This window comes from Condylura cristata, unplaced genomic scaffold (assembly GCF_000260355.1).
Source record: "Condylura cristata isolate star-nosed mole 26May11 unplaced genomic scaffold, ConCri1.0 scaffold00013, whole genome shotgun sequence".
Lineage (NCBI taxonomy): Eukaryota > Metazoa > Chordata > Mammalia > Eulipotyphla > Talpidae > Condylura > Condylura cristata.
This window is the reverse complement of record NW_004567114.1, coordinates 49,180,509-49,203,486: the sequence shown is the minus strand read 5'-3', so window position 1 is coordinate 49,203,486 and position 22,978 is coordinate 49,180,509. Positions and strand designations below refer to the sequence as shown.

General features: G+C 38.2%; 1 protein-coding gene across 1 annotated transcript in view; it reads left to right on the top strand.

The window, feature by feature from the left end:
• Nucleotides 1-22,978, top strand: part of NPAS3 (neuronal PAS domain protein 3) — an 821,118-nt gene that overhangs the window by 388,821 nt on the left and 409,319 nt on the right. The window contains exon 4 of the mRNA XM_012724628.1: nucleotides 15,764-15,840. Coding sequence (XP_012580082.1) covers nucleotides 15,764-15,840 — 77 coding nt within the window. The remainder of the gene's footprint in view (nucleotides 1-15,763; nucleotides 15,841-22,978) is intronic.

The window sequence follows — 22,978 nt, the reverse complement described above, 5'->3', positions numbered from 1 at the left end:
CTCTTATTTTAAGGTCATGATATATGATTTGTTCTACAAAGCTTGTTGTTTTAAAAAATTTTAGATTTATTCTTGCATGAAAGATCTGGGATGTAGGCCAGAGGTGAAAGGAGGAGGGAGGGGGGCAAGAGAGTTCACCAGAGACAAAGTGGGAACAGAGCAGACAGATTGACTAAAATAAACTGCTGAGGGGAGCAGCGGGTGAGCCAGGAGCGGTCTGCTGACCTATGTGGGTCATCTTCCTGGCCCGGGATTGAACTCAGGCCTTAGTGGTGATAGTGCTGAGACTTCACCCTTAGGCCACCAGGAAGGACTTCTGTTGTTATTATTATTATCATCATTATTATTATTATCATTATTATTATTATTATTATTTTAATTTGCACATTATTCCTACATCTTTAAGTAGGGGAAGGAAACAAATTCTAGTGAACACCTCCCTGAGCATCAGATACCATGATAAGCACTTTATGGATGTCAGCTCACTTCATCCTTACACTACATGCTGAAGTGAGTAGGAATGTGTTCATCTTTCTTGTAAAACTCTATTTCTCTGAGATTTGTAAGCTTTACGCAAGGTCACACATAGTCTAGGAAATGACAAAAAGAAACCCCTCTTTACACCACCCAGGTGAACTTTCTTTACTGTTTGTCATAAACAGCACTTGATCAGCCCCACTATTATTTTGCAATGGAGATTTTTAAAAATCTAGATTGCACTAAAATTTGTTTTTCTTTACTATTTATAAGCATGTACTAGAAAACTGTCACAATATTGATAGTTAGCCCTTGTCAACAGCTCTTCGGACAAGGGATTATTATCTCATTAGACAGATGGGGAAACCAAGGCCTACATGTCAAGTGTCTTACCCCTCTTCACCAACCAGGAAATGACAGAACTCATGAGAAATAATTGTTTGTGTTTTAGAATTATACTCCTTGTACCTTAACTACAGCTGCCTCCCCATCTTCTGAAGTTCTCCTAAATACTTACAAAATGAAGTCAAAATTTTAAGCCTTTGAAGAAAGTTACAAAATGCAGGGCTAAACCTGCATCAAGATATTACTATGGAAAATGTTCTTTCTAAAAGAGGTCAGTATTTGAAGTGAATAAACTTTGGAAGACACCGTGTAGGACTTACTGGATCTCAAACTATGTTTAAATCAAGAAGGAGAAAAATGAGGTGGCAGCAGCATTGCAAATGAAAGGAAGTGAAATTGGCTCAAGCAAATAAAATGACCACATGCTCCCTGTCAGATTCTCAAAGCCTACAAGTTAGCTGCCTTTGAGGGGAATGAAAGAGAAAACTAAGACAGCAAATTTTGTTAAGTATTTTCTACTGAGTACTTAGGATGATGTTTGTTTAAATATTTTTTAATTTCAGAGAAAAGTTGTCTTTCCTTTTAACCACCAAGAAAATTCAGCTCACTAAAAATGAGATAACTGCTTCTGTAAGAAATATTTCATGTACAGCAAGACCTTGTTCTCTCATATATATAGCAATTCTTGACATCTTTCTTCATTGGCTTAATCAAAATTCATTAAATAATGCAGAAGGAATGTGGGTTTTTTTTCCCCTTTGCAATTGTTTTTCTAACACATAAAAGGCATTTTCATTTTTTCTGATTACTTAATATTCCTTTAGTTTACACCTGGCTGGCTATATTAATAATCTGTTGCAATGTTTGCCTGTGGGCATTCGACAGATCTTGACTACAAGGGTGGAATAATTATTGTATTTGTGACCTGAGAGTTGTAGGGACAGTGAAAACAAACCCAGGTAACTCCTCTACTTAGGCCACTTTAAGAACTTTTTCCATGATAAGAGATAATAAGAACAGAGAAGGACTGACTAGACGAAGAGAAGTCATTTGTTTTAAAGATTTATTTATTTATGCATATAAGAACTGGGGTACAGGCCAGAAGTGCAGGCCATGAGAGATTGCACCAGAGACAGAGTGGGGAGCAGAACAGGCAGATCTTCTGAAATAGACTGCTGAGGGGAGCAGCAGGTGTGTCGGGAGAGGTCTGCCCTGACATGTAGTTCACCTCCCTGGCTGGGATTGAACTTGTGTTGCAGTGGCTGTGGAGAGCTTTAAGCCATTGCACCACCAGGGAAGGATGAAAAAGAGGCCTTTCTTGCTGATGGATGCAGCGAGGGAGAGAGCAGAAGTGAGGGGAAGTCTCAAAGTCATATCATATGATGAGTAGAGTTTTGCTCTTCTTACAGCATGTTGGGTCTTTGTAAATATGGGACTTCGTTTTCATACAACTGCAGTGCTAGCTCCTGAGATCTCAGGGTAGAATGCTTTATTTCCTTATTTATACGTTGAAACAACTAATGAGGAATGAAACTACTGAAATAATCCACACATTTTTACTAGTAGAATGGAAATTTTCACAGTAGACAAGGATGAATCTTTGAGGATGGGGTGGTGACTTGATTTTAGAAGTGCTTAGGCAGCTTTTCCTATAGAAATCCTCCTCTAAATGTAGTTGGTGATCAGTATGTTGTTTGACCATCATCTAGAAGAACTTGCTTTGATGCTGGAATCCCCACCCGTGGGATGGCTCACTATATAGAGCACCGTTTTTGTAGATTCTAGAGTTTCATGAAATTTTGGATGTTTTTTTAATTATGCATTACCTATTTCCCTGCTTTAGCTAGACTCTGGGCTTTACATTTCTATACATATCATAATCATCGCTTGCTTCTTCCTCTCTAGATTTAATATCCTCAAATAACTTAATGCACAAACAAAACTGTTCATTCTAGGCATTTTTTCACCTGTGTTCCTTGCTCAGCTTTCATCCCTACTCTCCTTCCTTTCACATCCAAATTTCTGTAAAAGGAATGTAGCGTGCATGTTTTCAACATCTCGCCCCTTCCTGGCATGTGGTGCCCCGCCCAGGGCATTGTGTTCATCTGAGACCCTGAGCATTCTTGATGAACCTCTGCTTCTGCTCTTCTATTTCTTAGGCACCACCACCTCTTCTTCTGCCTCCTACCTCATGCCTCTAGTGTTTATTCGGTGGTTCTTTGCCTGCTCTCCTTCCTCTTTATAAAGGTCGAGGTTGCCCTGGCAGGCCTCTCTGTCCTGCTGGGCCTCTCAGCCCTACCAAAGGTTTCTACCCTTGCCTCTGTACTAATGACCCAGCCCGGCCTCTGCCACACCTCAGCCCAGAGTGAGGCCCGCTGCATGTCTCATCTCTGTGGACGTGACCTAAAGACACCTCCAGTTCAAGATGCCATTGTTCTCTGAACACCTTGTTCCCTTCTAAATGTCCTACTGCTGGTGTTACCAGAGCTCCAAGTCAGCCCAGCCAGTATAATATTCCAGTTGTTGTTTCCTTTTCTTATCCCCTTTTGTAAATAGACCCATTATTGACGCTCTTGTGTGTGCCTGCAGTACAACTAAATTTTAAGCGCACGGGTGAGGCCCCACAGACAGGCAGCCCAGTTCACACTGGGGTGCCCTGTAACAGTGGGAATGAATGACCTGTTATACTGTTTTTGCTAACCACACATCTGGAATTCAAGCTGGACTCACCTTTTTCCGGTACTGATTGATCACAAAATGCTCTCAAGCCAATCTTCTAAATAGCTTCACAATGGGACTTCTCTTTCAGACTAACTTTCTTGCCAGCTTTAATTCATTGTCATTTTTTCCCTAGACTTTGCTATGGCCATAGTCCCATCTTTGCTTCCACTGTGATTTTACCCAGGCACCATCACCCACGTGACACACACATGTGCTTGTCTTGTCCCTCCCCCACTAAGATCTGCAAAGATACTGCTCTGGTAGACTGTAGATTCCCTGAATTGTCTGTCAGGCCACTGGTGACTTTGTCTGTGGGTTCTTTGGATATTTTTCCTGTCCAGGTAATACTCCCACATCTTGCTGAGTTTGTGCTTTTCTTCTATCCCAGCCACAAATTGTTCCCCACCCCATATCCACCCTGGCCTGTTTACTTGAAAGTTTTCTGTACATTTCAGGCCCAAATGCCTTCTTTTTTATGTATTTTAGTTTCACTAGAGATATAGATGCTTCCTTTCCTGAGATCCAAGAAAAACATTTTACTCAGTCTGTATTTCTCCTTTCCCAGTATTTAGATTTTCTGAAGATCCTGGTTCCTTGCCATTTCCTGAATATGACAAGATTCTCCTATCTCATAGCCTTTCTACTTTCTGTTACATTCATCTTGATATAACATCATTCCTTTATTTATATCTCTACCGAGATAATGTTTGAGGACTTCCTTGATCTTCCTGCCCTACTCACAAATTCCTTTCACCTTTCCCCCCTCATTTCTTTATTTTTTCATCATGTTACTTACCAGGTGTATTATTGTTGTTCTAACTTCCTCACAAGAAGGTCTGCTCAATACAGGCATGTTTGCCTGTTTTGTTCACTTTTCTGTGGCCTCTTTTATGGCTCTGGCACTTAATAGGTCCTCAATAAACACTTCAGTGAACAATTCATTTGTATCATTTCTAGCAAGCATAATACTTGGCACACACACAACATTCAGTAGAGGTATATTAAAAGAATAAAAATAGAGCATGCATTTAGCCATGGTTAAATAAATCCCCATGCCTGAACCACTAAAATGAAGAGACCAGTGGCTTCCTGGAAAAGAGAAGCAAGACAGCTGGAAGACAAATAAAAATGACTGGCTAGTGGCAAAGTCCGTTCTCATCAGAATGCTGGTTCAGTTATTCAGTTCAGATTTTTGGCAAGTGGTGCATATTCTTTCTCAGAAAATGTTGATTGATTGCACAGTTGTACCCACTTCATTTGCAAACCTTCATTATCTCTTTTTCCTTTCCTCCCTCTGTCTGCATTTAGAAGGGGAGGAGCAGTGTATAATTCCACAAAGCAATTTTTTTTGTGAATAAACCAGCTAACTGGCTGCTTCTTTCAGTCTCGAAGTCCCACACAGAATGCAAGTGTCTGCTTCAGTTATGTGCTCTCTCTTGACGGAATCTCGCTGCATTCATTCATTTGATTACTGGCTCATTCATTCAATGAATCATTTGTTCAGTGTCACTAAGTACCAGGCTAGCATAAACTATGTGGCTGCTGTGTCCTTGGCTAATGCAAGAGTTCTTGACCTGAGGTGTATGGACACTTTCCAGACATTCTTGGGAATTTTGGTAGTAGTTTGTGTTTGAATATTGTTTTAGGAAGAGGACTTGCTTAAATAGCTGTTAATTGAAGAAAGAAACATGTTAAGAAGCTCTCATAGAAGTTTTAGCTGAAACTTGATAATAATAATAGGTCTTCAAATTACATTATTCCCGTTTTGTTATATTTCATGGTGTGGTGAGTGTGAAGTGTGCGTGTGTATGTGTGTGTGTGTGTGTTCTAGATCTGCCTGTCAGACTGTTTAATAATCTTTGATCATCCAAATGGTGCTCATCTTACACAATTTTATCTCTGCCTGAATCAGCCTTGCTGATCTCCAAGAGGCAGCTGGCAGTGGCCATGTAGACCTTGATCTGCTGTCATAGGCAAGACTTTGCTCCTGCTCAGTTACCATTGATGATTATGTGAACTTTTGTTTATACAGAATTAGAAAGAAGACAAGGAGTTTAAAAAGCTGATCTCCATTTCCTGCAGTGGTGGCTGTATACATTTACCTAGCCAATTTATATCTGAGGCACTCAGCATCTTAAAGTGAATGCCAATTACTGCTGGAATGGGGACATGAGTCCTTCAAAGGAAAAACTCAGTGGGCAGTTGTTGACACTCAGGGATTGCTGGCTTGTTGCCCAAGTTTGTGTGAAATGTTTGCACTGGTTTCAGGCCTTGATTGTAGTTGGCATGCAGGGTTTGCAGTAACACTGTAGATTTGATAACACACAGTTGGAAAAAAACAAGTGGGGGACCACATACAGGGAAATATTGCTAATATTTTAGAAAATAAAAACTCTGAATGTTTAGGAAGAAATAGCCCTAGTTTTCTTGTTAAAATTGGAAAAGATAGTGTTTCAGAAGAGTTGCCTTTGGCCCAGCTTCTTTCATACCAAGATGGAGAGGGCTGTCTTGTGCTGAACATCTCCTGTGAGCTGGGCACTCCACGCGACTGTGCTCATTCATTCATTCACAGACATTTATTATACACCTTTTGTGTTCCAGGCCCTATACAAACTGGGAAGGTATCAGAAGTGCACAAAACTAGTCCTTCAGCTTGTGGGTAACATTCTGGTTAAGGAGAATGGCAACATTCAAGTAGGTTCTAGGAGAACAATTGCAGCAAGGCGGGGGATGTTGGCACATCCTGATAACAGCTCTGTGAGCATGAACCCCTTTACAAAATGAGAACTTGTCCACAGAGCCTAATTTGTCTGAGACACAACCCAGCTTGTTGGAGATAGACAATTTAAGACTCAGCTTGTCGGATTCCAGAACCCAAATCTTTACATCAGTGTGCAACTGCCATCCGCTAATGTGACCCCTTCTATTGACCTTCCTTGCAAGCAGCACTTTGACAAGAAATTATTGATGGGACTCAGGCCCATTTGGAAATCTGAAGTGACAGTTCAACCCAGTTTGTGATGCAGTGACCTCAGACAGGGTGCAGATGTGGGTGCTGATGTAGATGTCTGTTCAGGGGGTTCCTTGCCAGCACTAGTGTTTCAGCAGAATTAGAACTGGAAAGTTTGGGTTTTCCTGCAGTGATGAGCTACCCTAGTCCCCCTGGGTATAGACGCTGACTGTAAAACTGTGGGATCAAGCCCAAAGGAGGTGTAGTGCTATAGACTGAGCCAATTTGTTGGTGTTGAAGCTAAAGGAAAGCAAGTCGGGATGGCACAGTGATGAGCCCAGAACCTTGCCCACATGGCTGTGGACACATGCCCTTGCCTTCATGTCCAACACCAGCTTTCAGGGAGCTGACTGCCCCACCTGGCTGTGTGTGTGACCACACCTCCATGTCCAGGGCCAGCAGCTCCCCTCTCCCCAGTTCTTTCCTGTCTCCATTCTCCCTGTACTCTCCACTGCGCTGAATGGAGAATTGTGAGCTACACATTTATTGCTTTTCCATTTGTTTTCGTGTCAGTCTCCTCCGACCTCTGATCACCTGGAGGGTCAGGATGATTCCTCTTCATTTTTATACCCTCTGACATAGGGCCCAGCACAGAGTAGAGGCTCAGCAACTGTTTTTGTATGGTTTACTTGTAACTGACTTTTAGTGACATGCCAAAAAAAAAAAAAAAAAAGACCTCAACATGGAGAATGGAGATGGAGACCTGGCTTCCATCTCTACTTTATGGGTCATTGAGGTTAATATTGGTCCTATGATAATTGTTCACTAAACTTGGGTGACTAAATGTACCACCATAATCTGAGATGGGTAAGCTTTGGAAATTGATGAGTGACTTTTCAACAGCAGGTGTTATTCCAGGCAGAATATTGCATCCTTATTTTGGGCCAACACCCCACTGTTTTGTGGAATCATTTATGTTGACGAAAGACTGAGTGCCTTTCCAAGCATTCGTATGACCCAAAAGCTGGAAAGGGTGAGGGAGGAGGAGAGAAGTTGAGGGGTGTGTGTGAGAATATATGAATGGATGAACAGGTGAGAGATAAGGGAGAAGGTGATAAATATCAACTTACTTCTCCTCCAGAAACACAAGCTGCTTCCTGCAGATACAACATTCTGACTTCCCTGTTGAATTAGTGGCCTAAGAATGCCCGAAGGATGGATGGAGCATTAGGCTGAAAGTAATAAGGTTGTGCCTGACTACCTCAGATTTGTAGCAGATGTTATAAATGTCATAACATGAAGCTTTGGGATCAAACTTGCAAAAAAAAAAAAATCCAGATAGCAGATGCAGGCCTCTTCTCACACGAGAGAGTGCTGACCAACTGTGTGTTGACTCAGTGATCAGATCCTCCCCCCAACCCATGTACTCCTGGGGGATTTGTGTCACTACTAGTCTGCCTGTTCCCCCCTCCCTTCAGGCTTCAGGGAAAAGTGTGGCAACTCTCAACTGAAAGGCTTTTTGGACAGTTTGCAAAATGAAAGTGTAATAATCCTTATTTTGGCCTCTACCAAGAGAACATTATAAAATCTAACCCCTATGAAAAGTTTAAATTTCTCAAAAATAGTTTTAGCATGTTAATGGAGGAGAATATGTATATCAGTTAAAGAACAAATATTAAACTTTACTAAGTTGGTGCTGCAGTCAAATTCCAAATTTGATGCATTCACACTATCCTTTTGAGAGCTATGGTCAGAGTGCATGGCTTTCTGTGAAGTATGCTTGATTCAGAAGAGCATGTGACATTCCCTTCTGGCATACAGAGTAGGCAATTTGTAAAATAAAATGGTAATTGTAAAAAGAGTAATCGACACAAAAATGACAACAAAAGAACCAGCGTAAAACTAGAGGCTTTAGAACATGCTGGAAATGGAGTCCCTTCCTCTACCAGGCACTGGTGTAGGCTCCAAGCACAGGCTTGCCCACCCTCTGTAGTCCACTGGGTCCTTCTGCTTCTCAGAAGACTGTGTCTTCACCATCTTTGTGTGCTAAGTCCCCAGAGAGGCCAATGCCTGTTTACTGCCACAGCTCTGAAGCCAGAAGATAGTAGATTGTGTCTTCTTGCTGAGATGCTGTTAGATAAAAATCAAGACCATCATGAGAGATTCTCCTCTTTTACATTCATCAGACCAAAGTCCTTTTATACCCCTTCACCCTAGAACATCTCCAGATTGAAAAGGGATATAAACTACCTACTAGTATTGCTGCTGGGAATCTAAAAACAGGGGTAGGTTTATTTTTTTTAACCTTTTTAATTTAATAAAGAAAAAGAAAAAAATTGTATTCCCTTCCCAGAGTAAAGGGAGTTAAACAGTTAGCTGAACTTTGCATCCCAAAGCAATTCCTGTAGGATCAAATTGAAGCCAAGAAGCACATTCAGAAAAGACTTGATGTCTTTCGAGTTGTTGAACTTAAGTCCTTAAAAAGTATTCTCTTTTAATGTGCATTGTTACTTTGACATGGAGCTAGAAGGGATCATGCTTAGTGAAATAAGCCAGAAAAAAAAAATACAGAATGGTTTCACTCATAGCAGGAATGTAAGGGATTGTGGGGGGGGGGGGGAGTTTGCGGGAGAAGCAATTGTAGTAAAGTAGAAACAAAAATCAACTAACAGCTCTAAACCAGAGACATTCTACAGAGGTGTAGAGAGGAACAGGATCAAAACTGGGGTGGGCAGAATACACGGGACTATGGCGATGGCACATGAGTGAAGTGGTGTTGGGAAGTCTCTAGGGATTACAACTGAGCTGAAAAAATGTCCAAAATGAAGAAAGATGCATATATATATTATATATATAATAAAAATACATTGTTACTTTGAAACGACTGAGAAAGTAAAATTGGAATGATAAATACCTACAACTTTCAGAAAGTCTTAGTTAGGCTTATAACAGTTACTTTGAAGTATCAGGAAAGTAAAACATGTCCTGGTGTGATGCCATCTTCTCTTCCCTTTGTACTTCCTCGCATTTCTTAGGGTTCCTGTATATACCTCTTTTCCCACCCACCAGCCAGCGTGTGGAGCAAGCCTGCATTTCCCTGAGGTCTCCATCCAAGCGGCTTTGTCATTCCTTTGGGTGCTATGACTAGGAGCAGCAGCTTAGTCCTGTGCTTTGAGAACCTCATTGCCCAGGCAGCAGTGCTTGATGAAGCTAGTCGCCGCCTTTGTAGTTCACATCAGGCACATGCAGAGTTCCTATAGTAGCTACAGTGTAGAAAGACTAATTCCCTCTTCCCCCAAATATAGATGGAGAAAAACCTACTTCAGCAGTTAGACACTCATTTTCTTCAAGGGGATAGGAAGGTAGATGGGCCAAGTGAGACTTTCGGAAGGAAATTTTGTGTTAAGAAGTAGTCCTTGTAAGTTGTCATTGAGCAAATATACAAAATCATTGTCAAGTTATTAGAGTAATATCTGGGTATGACTTTACATTAGAAGACTTTTCCACTTTGCTGTAGAAAATTGTAACGTTTTCAAAAGCATGTGAATGCTATTTAACTTTTCAAAAGTGAGAATTTCATGATAAACATACCTGGACTAAACAACTATTGAATATTGTATGTGCTTTTTTCACTAGCTCTTTGAGAATTGAAACCATATAGATAACTTTCTTTGAGAAAAGTAGGTATTTCTTATTCCCAAATTTAGCAATTCATTTATAGGTATTAATACTGTCACTGTCATGTCATCCCTAATGCTTTTCCCTAATGCATTCAATCCATACTTAAAATGTAGGAGAAATGTAAATATGCGTAGCATTCAGGAATTTCAAATCACATAAGGTTTCTTGAAGTTTCAGTTATGTTATTGGATGAAATACCTTTTGTCTAGATTGGTAACATAGTATACTAATGGATTCTGGGTTATGAGCTATGAAGATGTGTTTTTTTTATATATTTTTTTAAAGATTTATTTATTTGTGCATACAGAACTGGGGTACAGGCCAGAGGTGCAGGGGTAGTGAGAGGACTCACCAGACACAGAGTGAGAAGCAGAACAGGCAGATCGACGAAGTACACCGCTGAGGGAAGCGGAAGCAGTGGGCGGGTCAGGAGAGGTCTGCCTCACCATGTGGTCACCTCTGGGGCAGGAGGGGTTTGAACTCATGCTGAAGTGGCTTTAGCTTCTCAGTGTTGTGCTTTAACCCACTGCGCCACCAGGGAGGGCCCGAAGATGTGTTATTTTAAAGAATATTCTAAATATGAATTAAAAAAAATAAACTATACTACTGAATAAAGGTTTTATTTTTGTATTGTTAAGCATACATTGAGTATTGAGTGTCTGATTAACAATGTTTGTCCCTATTTTTCTTTTAGTGGCAAATACCAACTACACTGTAAAAGCATTGCAATTGTTTTTAGATATTTACAGGATGCATTGTATGGGAATTCTACATGCAGTGCTTGTGGCAACAGATTTTCATTTATGGTGTTGCTGTATGGGTTAATCTGGTCCTTAGCACTACTTATTTTGTTACCTCATCTCCATTAAACTTGAAATGCTCCCAGTGTCTGAGGCATGCACAGACAGGAGTATGGGGCTGAGAGGATACAAATGGTGAGTTTGGGCAGTAGGTAGAGCTATGAGGACCAGTTTCAGAATGAACATAAAAACAGAAATAGTTATGATGATAGGGAACACACACACACACACACCACCTTCAGATGCTCCTGGGAAAACCCTTGCAGGCTTCCTTTGCTCTACAGTGAAGGAGGCTAATTGAGATTCTTCAAGGGAAACCCCTTTTCTTTTCTTTGGTAGCCATGGAAAGACTCATTAAGCATTCCAGACCCTGACTTTGCTTAGCCCAGGCACTAAAGCTCAAGGAATGATGTCCAGGATTCCAGTAAGCATGCTCTTTAGCACCTCCCCCTACCCTCCACCCCAGCTCAGTGTGGGAACAAAGTCTTGCTCTTTGGATGACTGATTTAGAGGAAAGCCACTCTGGCATGAAGCTTACCTTTTCACTAGGTCGATGATTGTGTCCTTGAAAAACTGCTTCTCCAACTCTGAGATGGTTGACCTATGTCACCCTGCCATTCCCCATGGTGGGGGAGGCGGGGAAAGGATCAGAAAATATCCCTAAAGTGATCTCCCTGGTCTGCCAGGGACTTTTTCCTAATAAAATGACTCGTTAGGAACCATGCCTCACTACAGCATTTTCATTTTTTAATATCTTTACTTTTCCCTTGGGAACTGAGCTGGGAAAGGAGCAGGAGCTTTCTGGAAAAGGGCAGTGTAGGACACCAGGCAAGTGGGCTTCTGACTTTTCCCCTTTCATTATGTGCCCACCGACCTGTCCTGTTTCAGTTTTGTAAGGGTTCTTCTGTAGAAAGCTGACCTTTTGGCTGAATAGGTCAAACCCCACTGCGTACTGAGCCTCCGCCCTCCCGGCGTTTGTATGTCCCTGAAGGCAATGAGCACTGGTGAGGAATATGACGTGTGTGTGTGGGGGGGGGAGGGGAATGATGTAATTCCCAAAAGGGGAATAGTCTTTTACTGCCCTGAATTAATTCTCAAAGACCACCTCACAAGGTTATGCAGAAGAGTCTAGTGGAGAACATTTTTTGCTGACATGGTTGAGGGACAAAACTAAATTTTTAGATCTGTTTCAGATTATGATTTCATTTTTTTGTCTACCAGTCTTTAGTGAATGAAAGACCACATGCATTGTCCTAATGATTAATAATATCATTTTAGATTTCTGAGACAATCAGAATTTCTTTTGTTGATATTTTAAAAATCCTTCTCCCAATATATCTCTTCCATTTAAAGTTTCTGAGAATGCTAGTTTTATTTTTAACCTTGCAAACCAAGGTCATTGTCGAGTTACTTGTGGATAATTATATGCTAGGCTCAGTCTGTTGTAAATTGCTCAAGCTTGTATTTTTTTATTGTTTATTTGATTTTATAATACTAGTTGCCTTATAGTATATAACAGTTTTCAACGTTAGATAGGTCTTCAGTAAGTGCTGAATGCCATTGAGAGTAGAATTACTGGATAGGTGGTGTGATTTTTTGTTGTCGTTGTTCTTTTAACGGCTTGGACAAACTGTTCAACTCATGTCATTCTCTCATCTCGCTGCCAGTGAGTTAGGATAAACGAGGGATTATATGTCCCAGTTACTTGCTCTGTGGCTTGGATTATTGTTTGAAGGGAAGATGTTAACTTGTGTCATTTTAATCAAAAAGTGCTGTTTTTATTTTCTCTTAAACAAACAAATGCATGAAATATGTAAGTAGAGCAGACTCCACAGCAATCTTTTTGGCCATAATATAAACACATTGATACTGGCTGGCCAACTGGCTTTAGAAACTATCAACTTCTAAATACAAAAATCTGAGAGAGTGTCATAAGCAATGTATGATTATCTAATGACAATGGGTCTCATGCAGGAAATTCCTTCTTAGTTTTTCTCTAGGAATTAGTGATGCACTAGAATTACAACATAGAGAAACAAAATAGTATTTCTAATGTTTGTAAGTTATCAGCTTATTGTTTAAAATCTCAAAATGTGAATGTGATAAGATTAAAAAGTACAAGATAAGAAGTGCATATTTAACATCTATTCAGTTACCAATAATACTAGAGTCAGGGCTGGGCATAATGGGCTCCTGTTTAACATATTTATGTTGGTTGTAAAATTAGGAACTGTCATTACAGCCCACATCACCTGCATAAGTGCAAAACATATAAATCAAGAGAAGTTCCAGAGCCATAAAAATGCCATAGAATAGCATGAACCCACTTACAGGTTGCTTGTGTGTCATATTTGAGGCACACATGGCGATTTCTAGAGTTCAACAAGGACAACTAAGATCCAATGAAGATGGCAGGATTCCCCAGGCTAGCGACTGTGCTTTAAAAATAAAATTCCTAAATATGTATGCATTCAAAACACTTAGAAAATAGCCTGAACCCTAAGTGAGGAGTGGGAGGAAAAGGAAGGCCATCCACTTTTTATAACCCTCCAGTCTGCCTCCACCCCCATCCCCACAGCCCCACCCTCACCCCCACCACTGTATTCAAGCCTCTAGAAGGCAGAAGGTAGTTGAGCTGCCAGGCATTGTTCCTAATACCTCTTGGTCACTGGAGTAAGTAAACACTCTCCTTACATTTCCTGTGATTTAGGGGCTCTCCCGGGCTCCTTTTAATCCAGTTCTTTGTAGAAGATTCTGTGTTCTGTAAAATTTGTCCATTTTCTTTTGTGAGGTACAATGGTTTATTCTCAACTTTGTAATTGGAAGCCCTGAAATGCCTTTAAATTATGAGCTATTAATAAAGAGCCTTCTGAATCCTCAAAACAAGAGTGGACATTTTTGAAGTTTTCAACTCCCCCTTCTCCCTCCCTGAATTACCCTCCCCCTGCAACCTAACAATCTTAAAAAAAAAAAAAAAAAAAAAAAAAAAAAAAAAAACCCCGGCAGATTTTATTCATGTGGGATCATTCACACCAAGCTACCATAATGTGCAATTAACACTCTAGAAACTGAAAACAGTATTCAGCAAGACAGCTGCATTATCAAAAATGCCAAAGGAGTTTTGAAGGGAGTAATGTGCATGTTAGAATAGGAAATTAATCAGAAACACACACATATAGAGTAGTACTGCTTTAAGTACTTAAGTATATCTGAATATTAAAATTTGAAAATCCTATGCCTCTACTTACAGTAAAGATTAACCTTCAGATAGAATACTGACTCTTCTATTTTAAGATTATCAGTTGTGTGTTTTGCTTTTGAAGCAAATAAAGAAGTTGGAAGAGAGATTTCTAAGATTCCTTCCAGCTGGAATGTTCTTCAATGATAATCACTCTTTTTTTTTATAATCACTCTTCAATTATATTTTATAAATTTTCCCATTGAAAAAAAAAGTGCCCCTTTATTTCTCCTCGCCAGTAATAATGATACTCAACACTCATGCTATTTTTAAAGTGCCTTGCAGACACAGCAGACACTAACTCACAATCATTGGGGCAAACTGCCTCCTTCTGCACAGCACAATAATCATATGTGTATTTATATTATGAGCCCTATTAAGTTATAGATCTAACTGACTGACTTGGTAACTGAAACAAAGCAGAATTATCCCAACAGAATTTTTCTATGATTTTCTTTTTGTCAATAGCTGAAAATGATTTTTTAAAGAAACTAGGGGATTTTGATTTTATTGTCAATGTGTAATATCTAGGTCTAAGGGACCAGAGGCTTGCAATGGAAATTTTGGGAAAAAAAAAAAAAAGAGAAAGACATGGAGAGCTTATCTTTTGGAAATGTGAAAAAGATCTGAATATGTTCTTTCCTGAATCATGTAAAGCAGACATATTTTTATGATTGTGAACTTTTTAAAATGGAGAAAGAATATCCAGATTTAAAACCAAACTGTGACCCCCATGCAAGAAAGCTGTAAAGAAAAAAATCTCAAATTCTGGATTGTACAAATATCATGCCCTGGACTTAGATTTTAACGATTGTGATGTACCATTGAGTGAAGATGCCTATGGACAGAAAATGTGGGGTTTGTCAGAAAAAGGGGAACAGAAATAAGAATGTTAAGAGAACAGTCACAAAACTGGAGAAGCCTGTTCCAGAGAAGTGGCCACCTGGGTCTCTGGGAAGCCCTGTTGTGATAGTTACCTATGAGTCACAATAAATCCAGTCATCCTGAAATGCTTAAACTAATACAGGCATTAATGAGAATTTTTTATCCAACATATTGTGCTTATTAATTTATGATAAAGATAAAACTTTACAATATTGAAAAAATGTCCTTTGTTTCCTAGGCTAAAGATTATGAAAAGTTTAAGTTTCTTTAAGGGGTTGATGGGGAGAAAAGACAATATATATATGTTTAGAATTTATCAATAACTGAATTTTTAAAACAAACTATTTACTAATTTATTATTAAATGTTTTCTCCCACTGTAGGAAAAGAGTAAAAAGTTTTTTGTTTTTTTTTCCAAAAGTATGGAGTGGTGTCTAATGTTTGTGGCTGGTTTAGTAATGATTTGATGATCTGAGTTGAAAATTCAAGCGAGCCTCTACATGTGTGCGAAGAGCAGCCCAAGACTGGACTGTTTTTATTTCAGCTGTCTTAAATAAGAAGTAACTAGTGATACAATTAGAGAAATTAAACTGAAGGTGTGAATCAGAATGCCAACTTAATTTTTCTTTTTTCTTTCTTTCTTCTTTCCTCTTTGTTTAAGTTATAGGTGCACAACGAAGGAGAAGCCCAAGTGCACTGGCCATTGAAGTGTTTGAAGCACATTTGGGAAGTCACATTTTGCAGGTACCTTTAAGTGATATAGGAGTTTATTTACAAGTTACTAAGAAAAATCAATGTGGTCTTTTTCTTGAATCACTTTTTACTTTAGCTATGTGTATGACTTGTTTTACTTTGGAATTCTGAAATTCTTATGAACTTATTCTTTTCTTTTTAGAAAGCCATCCCTTGAGAGGCTATTAATGAGAAAGGGAGGGCAAGTATTATTTGTGCTGTAATAATTAAGATGAATTGCACTATTTAATTGATGTGCCATGTATAGTAGCTGGCTGTTCCCAGAATGATTGTATGTGTGCTTCATTTCTAAGTGGACATATGTGTATGTCTTTGGAGTTCTATATTGTTTTTGGAAGAGTAAAACGTTGTTGTGAAAGTAATGTGACATTTGTATGTGTTGCCAAGCTTCAGTTTTTTGTTTTTTTTTTTTTTGCTTGAGTGTGCTTAAGAATACAATGTAAGTGCTTCTAATATTATTTTCAAGTAAAATAATGATAATTTATTTTCCTAGTTAATTTCATGTCAAATAAGTATGAGGCTTTATGGGACTAAGCTGCTAATTTTTAGTCGTGGAGCAGATTTATTCCAAACTCAGTATATGGCCTTACTCAAAACTTAAACTACAGTGTTGCCATCATTTTAACACATCCATAAGTAACTGCTATGCATTGTTCATGCTTCCAGTATAATTGTTGCCATGGTCACTTAAAAAAAGTGATGTAGGATATATTTTTTAACACAGAGTTAGAGAAGCAGACTTGTTTGGCATATTTAGGCAGCTTACATGGGAAAGATGGTCATCGCTTTTGTAGATAAGCTTTGGAGTAGAAATCAAGTTAAATTCCAGAATCCTGTTCAAATGAATTAACCCCTGAGGCGTTCTCACTTTTTAGATAGCCGAAAGTGGAATTGAATCTATTGCATAGTCCCAAAAGTTATATAACCTAGAAAATGGTGATCAGATTCTGCATGGTCAAAACCCAGTGACTCTCCAAAGTGGTTCCTTTGACAGTCAACTTCAAAGTCATTTGAGTCATTCTTGTAAAAAAGTACATGCTGTGGGCCTTTTCCTGTGCCTACTAAATTATAAATGATATTCAAGGTGAAGTCCAGGAAGTGTGATTTTTAATAAGTATTAAATTGATTTGATGTTTTGTTAGGTCTCAGTTGTCCCACATCACATGTATAAACTCTAAAAAGCATGATTCTCCTCATTCTAGTATTTCTTTTCTCCATACTTTCTCATCTCTATTATGAGACCATTAAACTTATTCTCTTGAAATACATCTTAGGAGATACTATTCTGTTTTGCAAATAAGAATTCTAATTATCTATGTTATAGATTAGATTCAGAGAAATAGGAAGGATATTTCTTTCTAGATCTTCAAATTTTTATTTCCCTCTGTGATGTACACACTTTGTTCAAAATCTCCATTATAAAGCTCTGTAGGAGCCATGCCATGTACATATATTGTTAGAATGTGAGGTAATTCAGGATGACTCCTGTTAAAATTCTGAAGCTGTTAATGTATAAGACTTAGTCGATGAAAGAGATAGTTCAAAGAGTTCCACAGATTATTCTGTGAATGCTTTCTGGAATTCTTGAATCCAAAGTCCTCAAGGGATATAGGAGCTACAAGAATGTAAAGCTGATTTAAAATGTACAACTTAGGAGTATGATTTGACCGAGCATAAGCATAATGTAAAAATACAGAGCACGTCTTTCCCCTGTGTATTTCCACATCAGGCTTCATTGAGAGAATAGAGGACCTAGCTTAGGCTGCTGAGGGCTTACTCTCTGGATTGCTGTCACTCTCCTTAAACAGCACACATTCAAATGTCATTTGGAGCACAATCACTAGACTGGTGAGTGCACTAGAAATCTAGAGGTAATGGTACATAAATAGTGGCAAAGGGTTTGGTTAGCTTCCTTTGAAAAAACACATGGCTTACACAGGACATTGTGTCCACTCTCCATCTCCATCTACAGATGTAGGTCTCCTGTGGAAAAGATTGACTAGACTGTGTGGCTCCAGAATGTGTAAAGACAAGGTTAAAATTGAAGATAAAAGAAAATTTGCCTTCTTACAAGGAAACATCCAAATAGAGTTGTCCACATTTGGAATATGTTCAGGCTTTTGACTTTAAGGCTTGATAGGAATGCTTTCAAAAACTCAGGCCTCCAAGTGTGGTTGCCTTAGATAATGTGGAAACTTCTTTTCACTTAACTGAAACCAGTGCTTATGGAGTGGATGAACTCGATACCCTCCTCTAAATGAGACATTGAAAATGTGCACAGGAAAGACAAGTAGTGGTAACAAGAAGAATCCCATCTGAGCTATTTACTTACCTGGCCTCAAGCGGGGGACCCTTCATGCTTGTGGGCTGCAGGAATAAGATGGTTTTCATCTTTGACCTTTCATCAGGGTCCATGGTATGATTGATTAATGAGGACCGTGGTTATTTCTTGCTTCCCTCCACCCACCCCTTCCTTTCCTTCTTGCAAATGCTTCAATAATAACTTGTGTAGTCAACAAGATAGGCATGATCTCTAGCCTAATGCTTTATCATCAACAGAAAGGGGGGAAAGTAAAATAGTAGGAACACAGAGTTCTCTATACTAACCTTGTATGTATGCCCACTGCCCTTAAATATCTTTAAATTGTTTGGAGAAAGTAGAACCAGTGATGTGTATAAATAAGAAGCATCACACTGAAGAATGTTATAATCACGGGAGCAACAGATATAAAGACCTTCTGAGGGGGTACTGTTCAAATTTTTGACTTGATATATAGAGAAACACAAGAGGTGAGGATGGAGTTCTGTAAGCCTTGTTGTGACAGGTCTGTGAGTCTTGTTGTAACAGGTCCAGTGAGCCAAGCAAGGATTCTGTAGCCAATGATGAACCCATGGAGAAGGATTTTATATAAGAAAGTGAAATGGATTTGATTTGTTTCTATTATCAAACTGTAATGTCTAGAAGTCACCAAATTGTGAGAGACAAATATAGGAAATCATTTAGGAAGTTATAATATTCCAAAAGCCCAAGTAAAATTCTCTAAAGTAAAGGATCTTAATGGAGAGACAGAGCAGGCATGGGATTGAGATTGAACTATTGGCATATGGTTATTAACTAAGAAAAGCTAGGGAATTTCATAAGTCAACAATTGAAGTTTTCTGGTTTGGCAATGAGCTGTCAGATACTACTCACCGTTACCTGAGAAATGCTAAAAGTAATACTCTCTTCCAAAACCCAGTTAATAAGAGCTAAGCATTTGGAAACCTCTAAGTCAGATCCTCAAGAGCACCATTAAATCTAAGGCTGAAAATAGGGTGGGAATTGTTATAACCACAATAGTATAGATAATGATAGTTTGTATCAAGTGATACAAACTCATGGAACTGAGTTGTATCCATGGATACAAACTCATGGAACTGCAGAACCGAAGAGTATTGAAAAGAAGTAACCACAGTTTATATCATTACTTGACATATAAGTAGAAGATAAGAAAGGAATAGAAATAAGTAAGGTAACAAAGGAATAGGGAAAGGTTAGAGAAAACTATAGGATTTGATTTTGCTTAAGTAAGTAGTACTAATAATGTCGAAGTGGTCAAAGATAAACATGTTAGCAGACTAAATACACAAGAGATGTCATAGATTTTGTCAATTCAAATCCCTGCAGTAAAGTTTCAGGTGTAGAAGACAAAGCTAAAGACTGATAGAAGGCAAAGAAGAGTCTCAGTGTTCATGATTAAGGGTGGGGGGTGAGAAAGCAGTGGGGGGAAAACTGTTATTAAGTTGAGGGTATGTTTTTATGTGTGAGACTTTAAGGGTCAAGCATTGGCTAATTATGCTCTTTAGCAATCAGCTTTAAAAAAAAAATAAGTCAATACCTATGGTCATGTTGATAAACTTTCATTATTAATGGCCAAATACCATTCCATAGCATGGATGTATCATGATATCCTTGTCATTGAGTATTCTAACTACATCTATAAATGTGTGCTTTTAATGCAAATATACTGAATGAGGTGTGTGTTTGTGGGTATCAATTACAAAATATCTAATCTGATGGACTTTAAGGTTATGATTATTGAAATTTTGGCATGTTTTAAATTACATGTTTTGTGCTAGATTATCTTCTGTCCTCATTGAATTTTCACAAAATTATGAGGTAGGTGCTCTGATCGTGCAATCTTAAAATTTTGTAAAATAAAACTTAGAATAACTTATGTTCAGCTGGCTAATTAACTAAGACCTGACTTTGAGCCTAACATGATTATAATATTTCCCCCAAAATAGCAAGGACTCTTTTAAGGACATTGATGAGAAGAGGGAAGAATTTACAGTTGGGGTGAAAAGTCTTAACAAACTGGTGGAATTTGGAAGGTAAAGCAGTTCTGAGAATCAGGATGAAGTTTAAGAAATGCCCATGACTTCTCTGCATCAGGTGACAAGCTTCCCTACCCCAATAATGTTTCATAGAGGGCTAATAAGGGTTTGATGTAGATAGTCGGGGATGCAGGATGCATTCAGACATTTAGTTGTTGGTCCACCCATTCTGTGGATTGCAACATACGATTTTGTTCCTTATTTCTTACTAGCCTTGTTTTCTCTTAAGGAACATTTAGAAAGTTTGGTCAACCCTTTAAGGTTTTACTTCCTTCCTGTAGAAAAGGAAGATGGGTGGGGAAATTTACTTAATGTTGACTCTATATAAATGAAGAGTTGCAAAGTTTTTGTTTGTTTTAATTTTAATGATCCAGGAGTGGTGTTTGTCGGTGGGGAGGGCCACTAGATCACTGAATCCATGTACTTGTGCAATTTCTGGGAACACCATTCTCACCAATTACATAGAAGCCTCACAATTGACTGGGACTTTTAATGTAACTCCAAAAAACCTGTTGCTGTTTGGAGCATAAATTTCAGGTCCGGTGCATTTGCAGGAAAGATGAGGGGTTCAAGTGATGTCAGCCTTGTAACTGCAGGAATGGGAAGTATATGCACTAGGCTTAAGTCAAGGCATTTTAGTTCACTTTATTCTTCTTTGACTTTTATTAATTAGATAAAGAATAGAAGGGCAAGAGGTGAAGACTGGGGATTTTCATTTTGTGCCAAGCTAAGTAAAAACCCAAGAACTATAGGTCATTATATGGGATCTTTCCTGAATAGTGCATATGACTAAGCACTAGTTTAGTTCCTGCTTTAAAAGCCCTCTTAGGTCATTATTGTACTTATTTCCATGCTTTCCTTTGCACACACACACACACACAAATATATGAATAGTATTTACTTTCACTTTCCCTATTTAAGGAACAGACAGAATATTCATATTTTATTCTATCAGAGTTAACAAAACACAAAATGGTAACAAATACCATCTTCGTAACTCATACAATTAACCAGTGGAATGACTTTTCCCTTAGGTGCCAGATTTATGAATAGTGCTTTAATTATTTGCATGCCCTTAGCAGAAGAGTTTACATTTTTTTCATTCTGTAAATAATGCTTATATTATTGTTATATAAAATTGGAGTATTGTTTTCAAATACTTCATAGTAATGCTCACTGCTGTTAAAACAAAACAATCAACTCCAGTTTTTTATGTGGACAATGTCTTAGGTTTATGTCTATATGCCTTGTTCAGGACATTATGGTGAATTGTAGATAGATATGTATAAGTTATAACACTGTCATTGTGCAATATGTATCACTACTAATAACTATTACATACATTTAAAGCTCTTGAAGGAAGGTCTTTATGCATAATTAGTTTTAGGCATTAAAAGAAATACAATTTTCTTTCTGAACTTGAGTGAATAAAATCATATCATGTTGGTACATAATTGAAATAAGAATGCAATTGTTACTTAAATTAAGTCTGAAGAATAAAATAGTATTTTGTAAGAAATGTTCTATTACAGGAAAATTGAGAAAGGATGGTGTCCACATGGTAGTTTTGAGTTTGGTTATATTCATGAAACCTCCTAGATCTTTGTCATTGATCCTGCATTATTTCTAGTTGTTAAGGAATTTTTACATTGCCTTTAGAACATTCAGGCCTCAAACTGAATGATAATCCTCTTGGGCACAACCTTTGAGGGAAACTAAAAGAAAATCATGAAAAATATTGCTCCAGTACTTGAGGTACTCTGACTAGATGTGGATCATGAAAGTTTTTGTAGAATGGTTGCATAAATACAGCATGCCTCCAGGAGGAATTGTTCTTGCAAAGATCATTTATTAATAGAAGGATTCTCTTCTAGAAGTCATAATCATGGCCATCACCTTAGAATCAAAATTTAATTAAGGTATTTTATGTATTAAGTACTGGAGGAAGGGAAGACAAACGTAGCTGTTTTCTTTTTTATTATATACATGTGTATACTTACACCTTTCTTCACTTTGTACATTTTTTCACCTTAGTTGTCATCCCCATGGACTTCCCACCACTTCACCCATGTGACTATCACCATAGGCCCGTGTGCCTTCCCACCCCAGTTTTGATCCTATCTCTTCTCCTCCTCCATAGAATGTCTCTAGTTTAGAGTTGTTAATGTTTGTTTTTACTTTATTACAATTACTTTCTTTTTTTCACTAATCCTTTACACCCCTCCTATGAATGAAACCATGCAGTATTTTTCTTTTTCGTTCTGGCTTATTTCACTAAGCATAGTCCTTTCCAGTTTCATCTATGTTGCCACAAATGACATGACATAATCTTTTTTGATTGCTGATTAATTGTGTATATGTATTATATCTTCTTGATCCAGTCATCTATTTTTGGGCATTTGGGTTGATTCCACATCTTCCCTATTGCAAATAGTGCTATTTGCTATTTGTTAGAATAGTCAGAATTTTTGTGGGTGAGCTGGCCATTGCCAGATTTATTGTGGTTTTCTTTCCCTCACACTTTGAGCTGATAGAGTACTGAGTGGAATCATGTTTCAAGTCAAAGAAGAATCTAAGGTTAAGTGAATCTGTTATGAATAAAATTAAAAAGAAAATCAAGTTAGCATTTATATTTAAATTTCTACATTTCCACTATTAATCCCATTTTGAAGATTGGTTAAAGCATACACCCCGGAATCATAATTGAATGGTCTACATATGGTTTGTCCCTACAAAATTATTGTTAAATAAA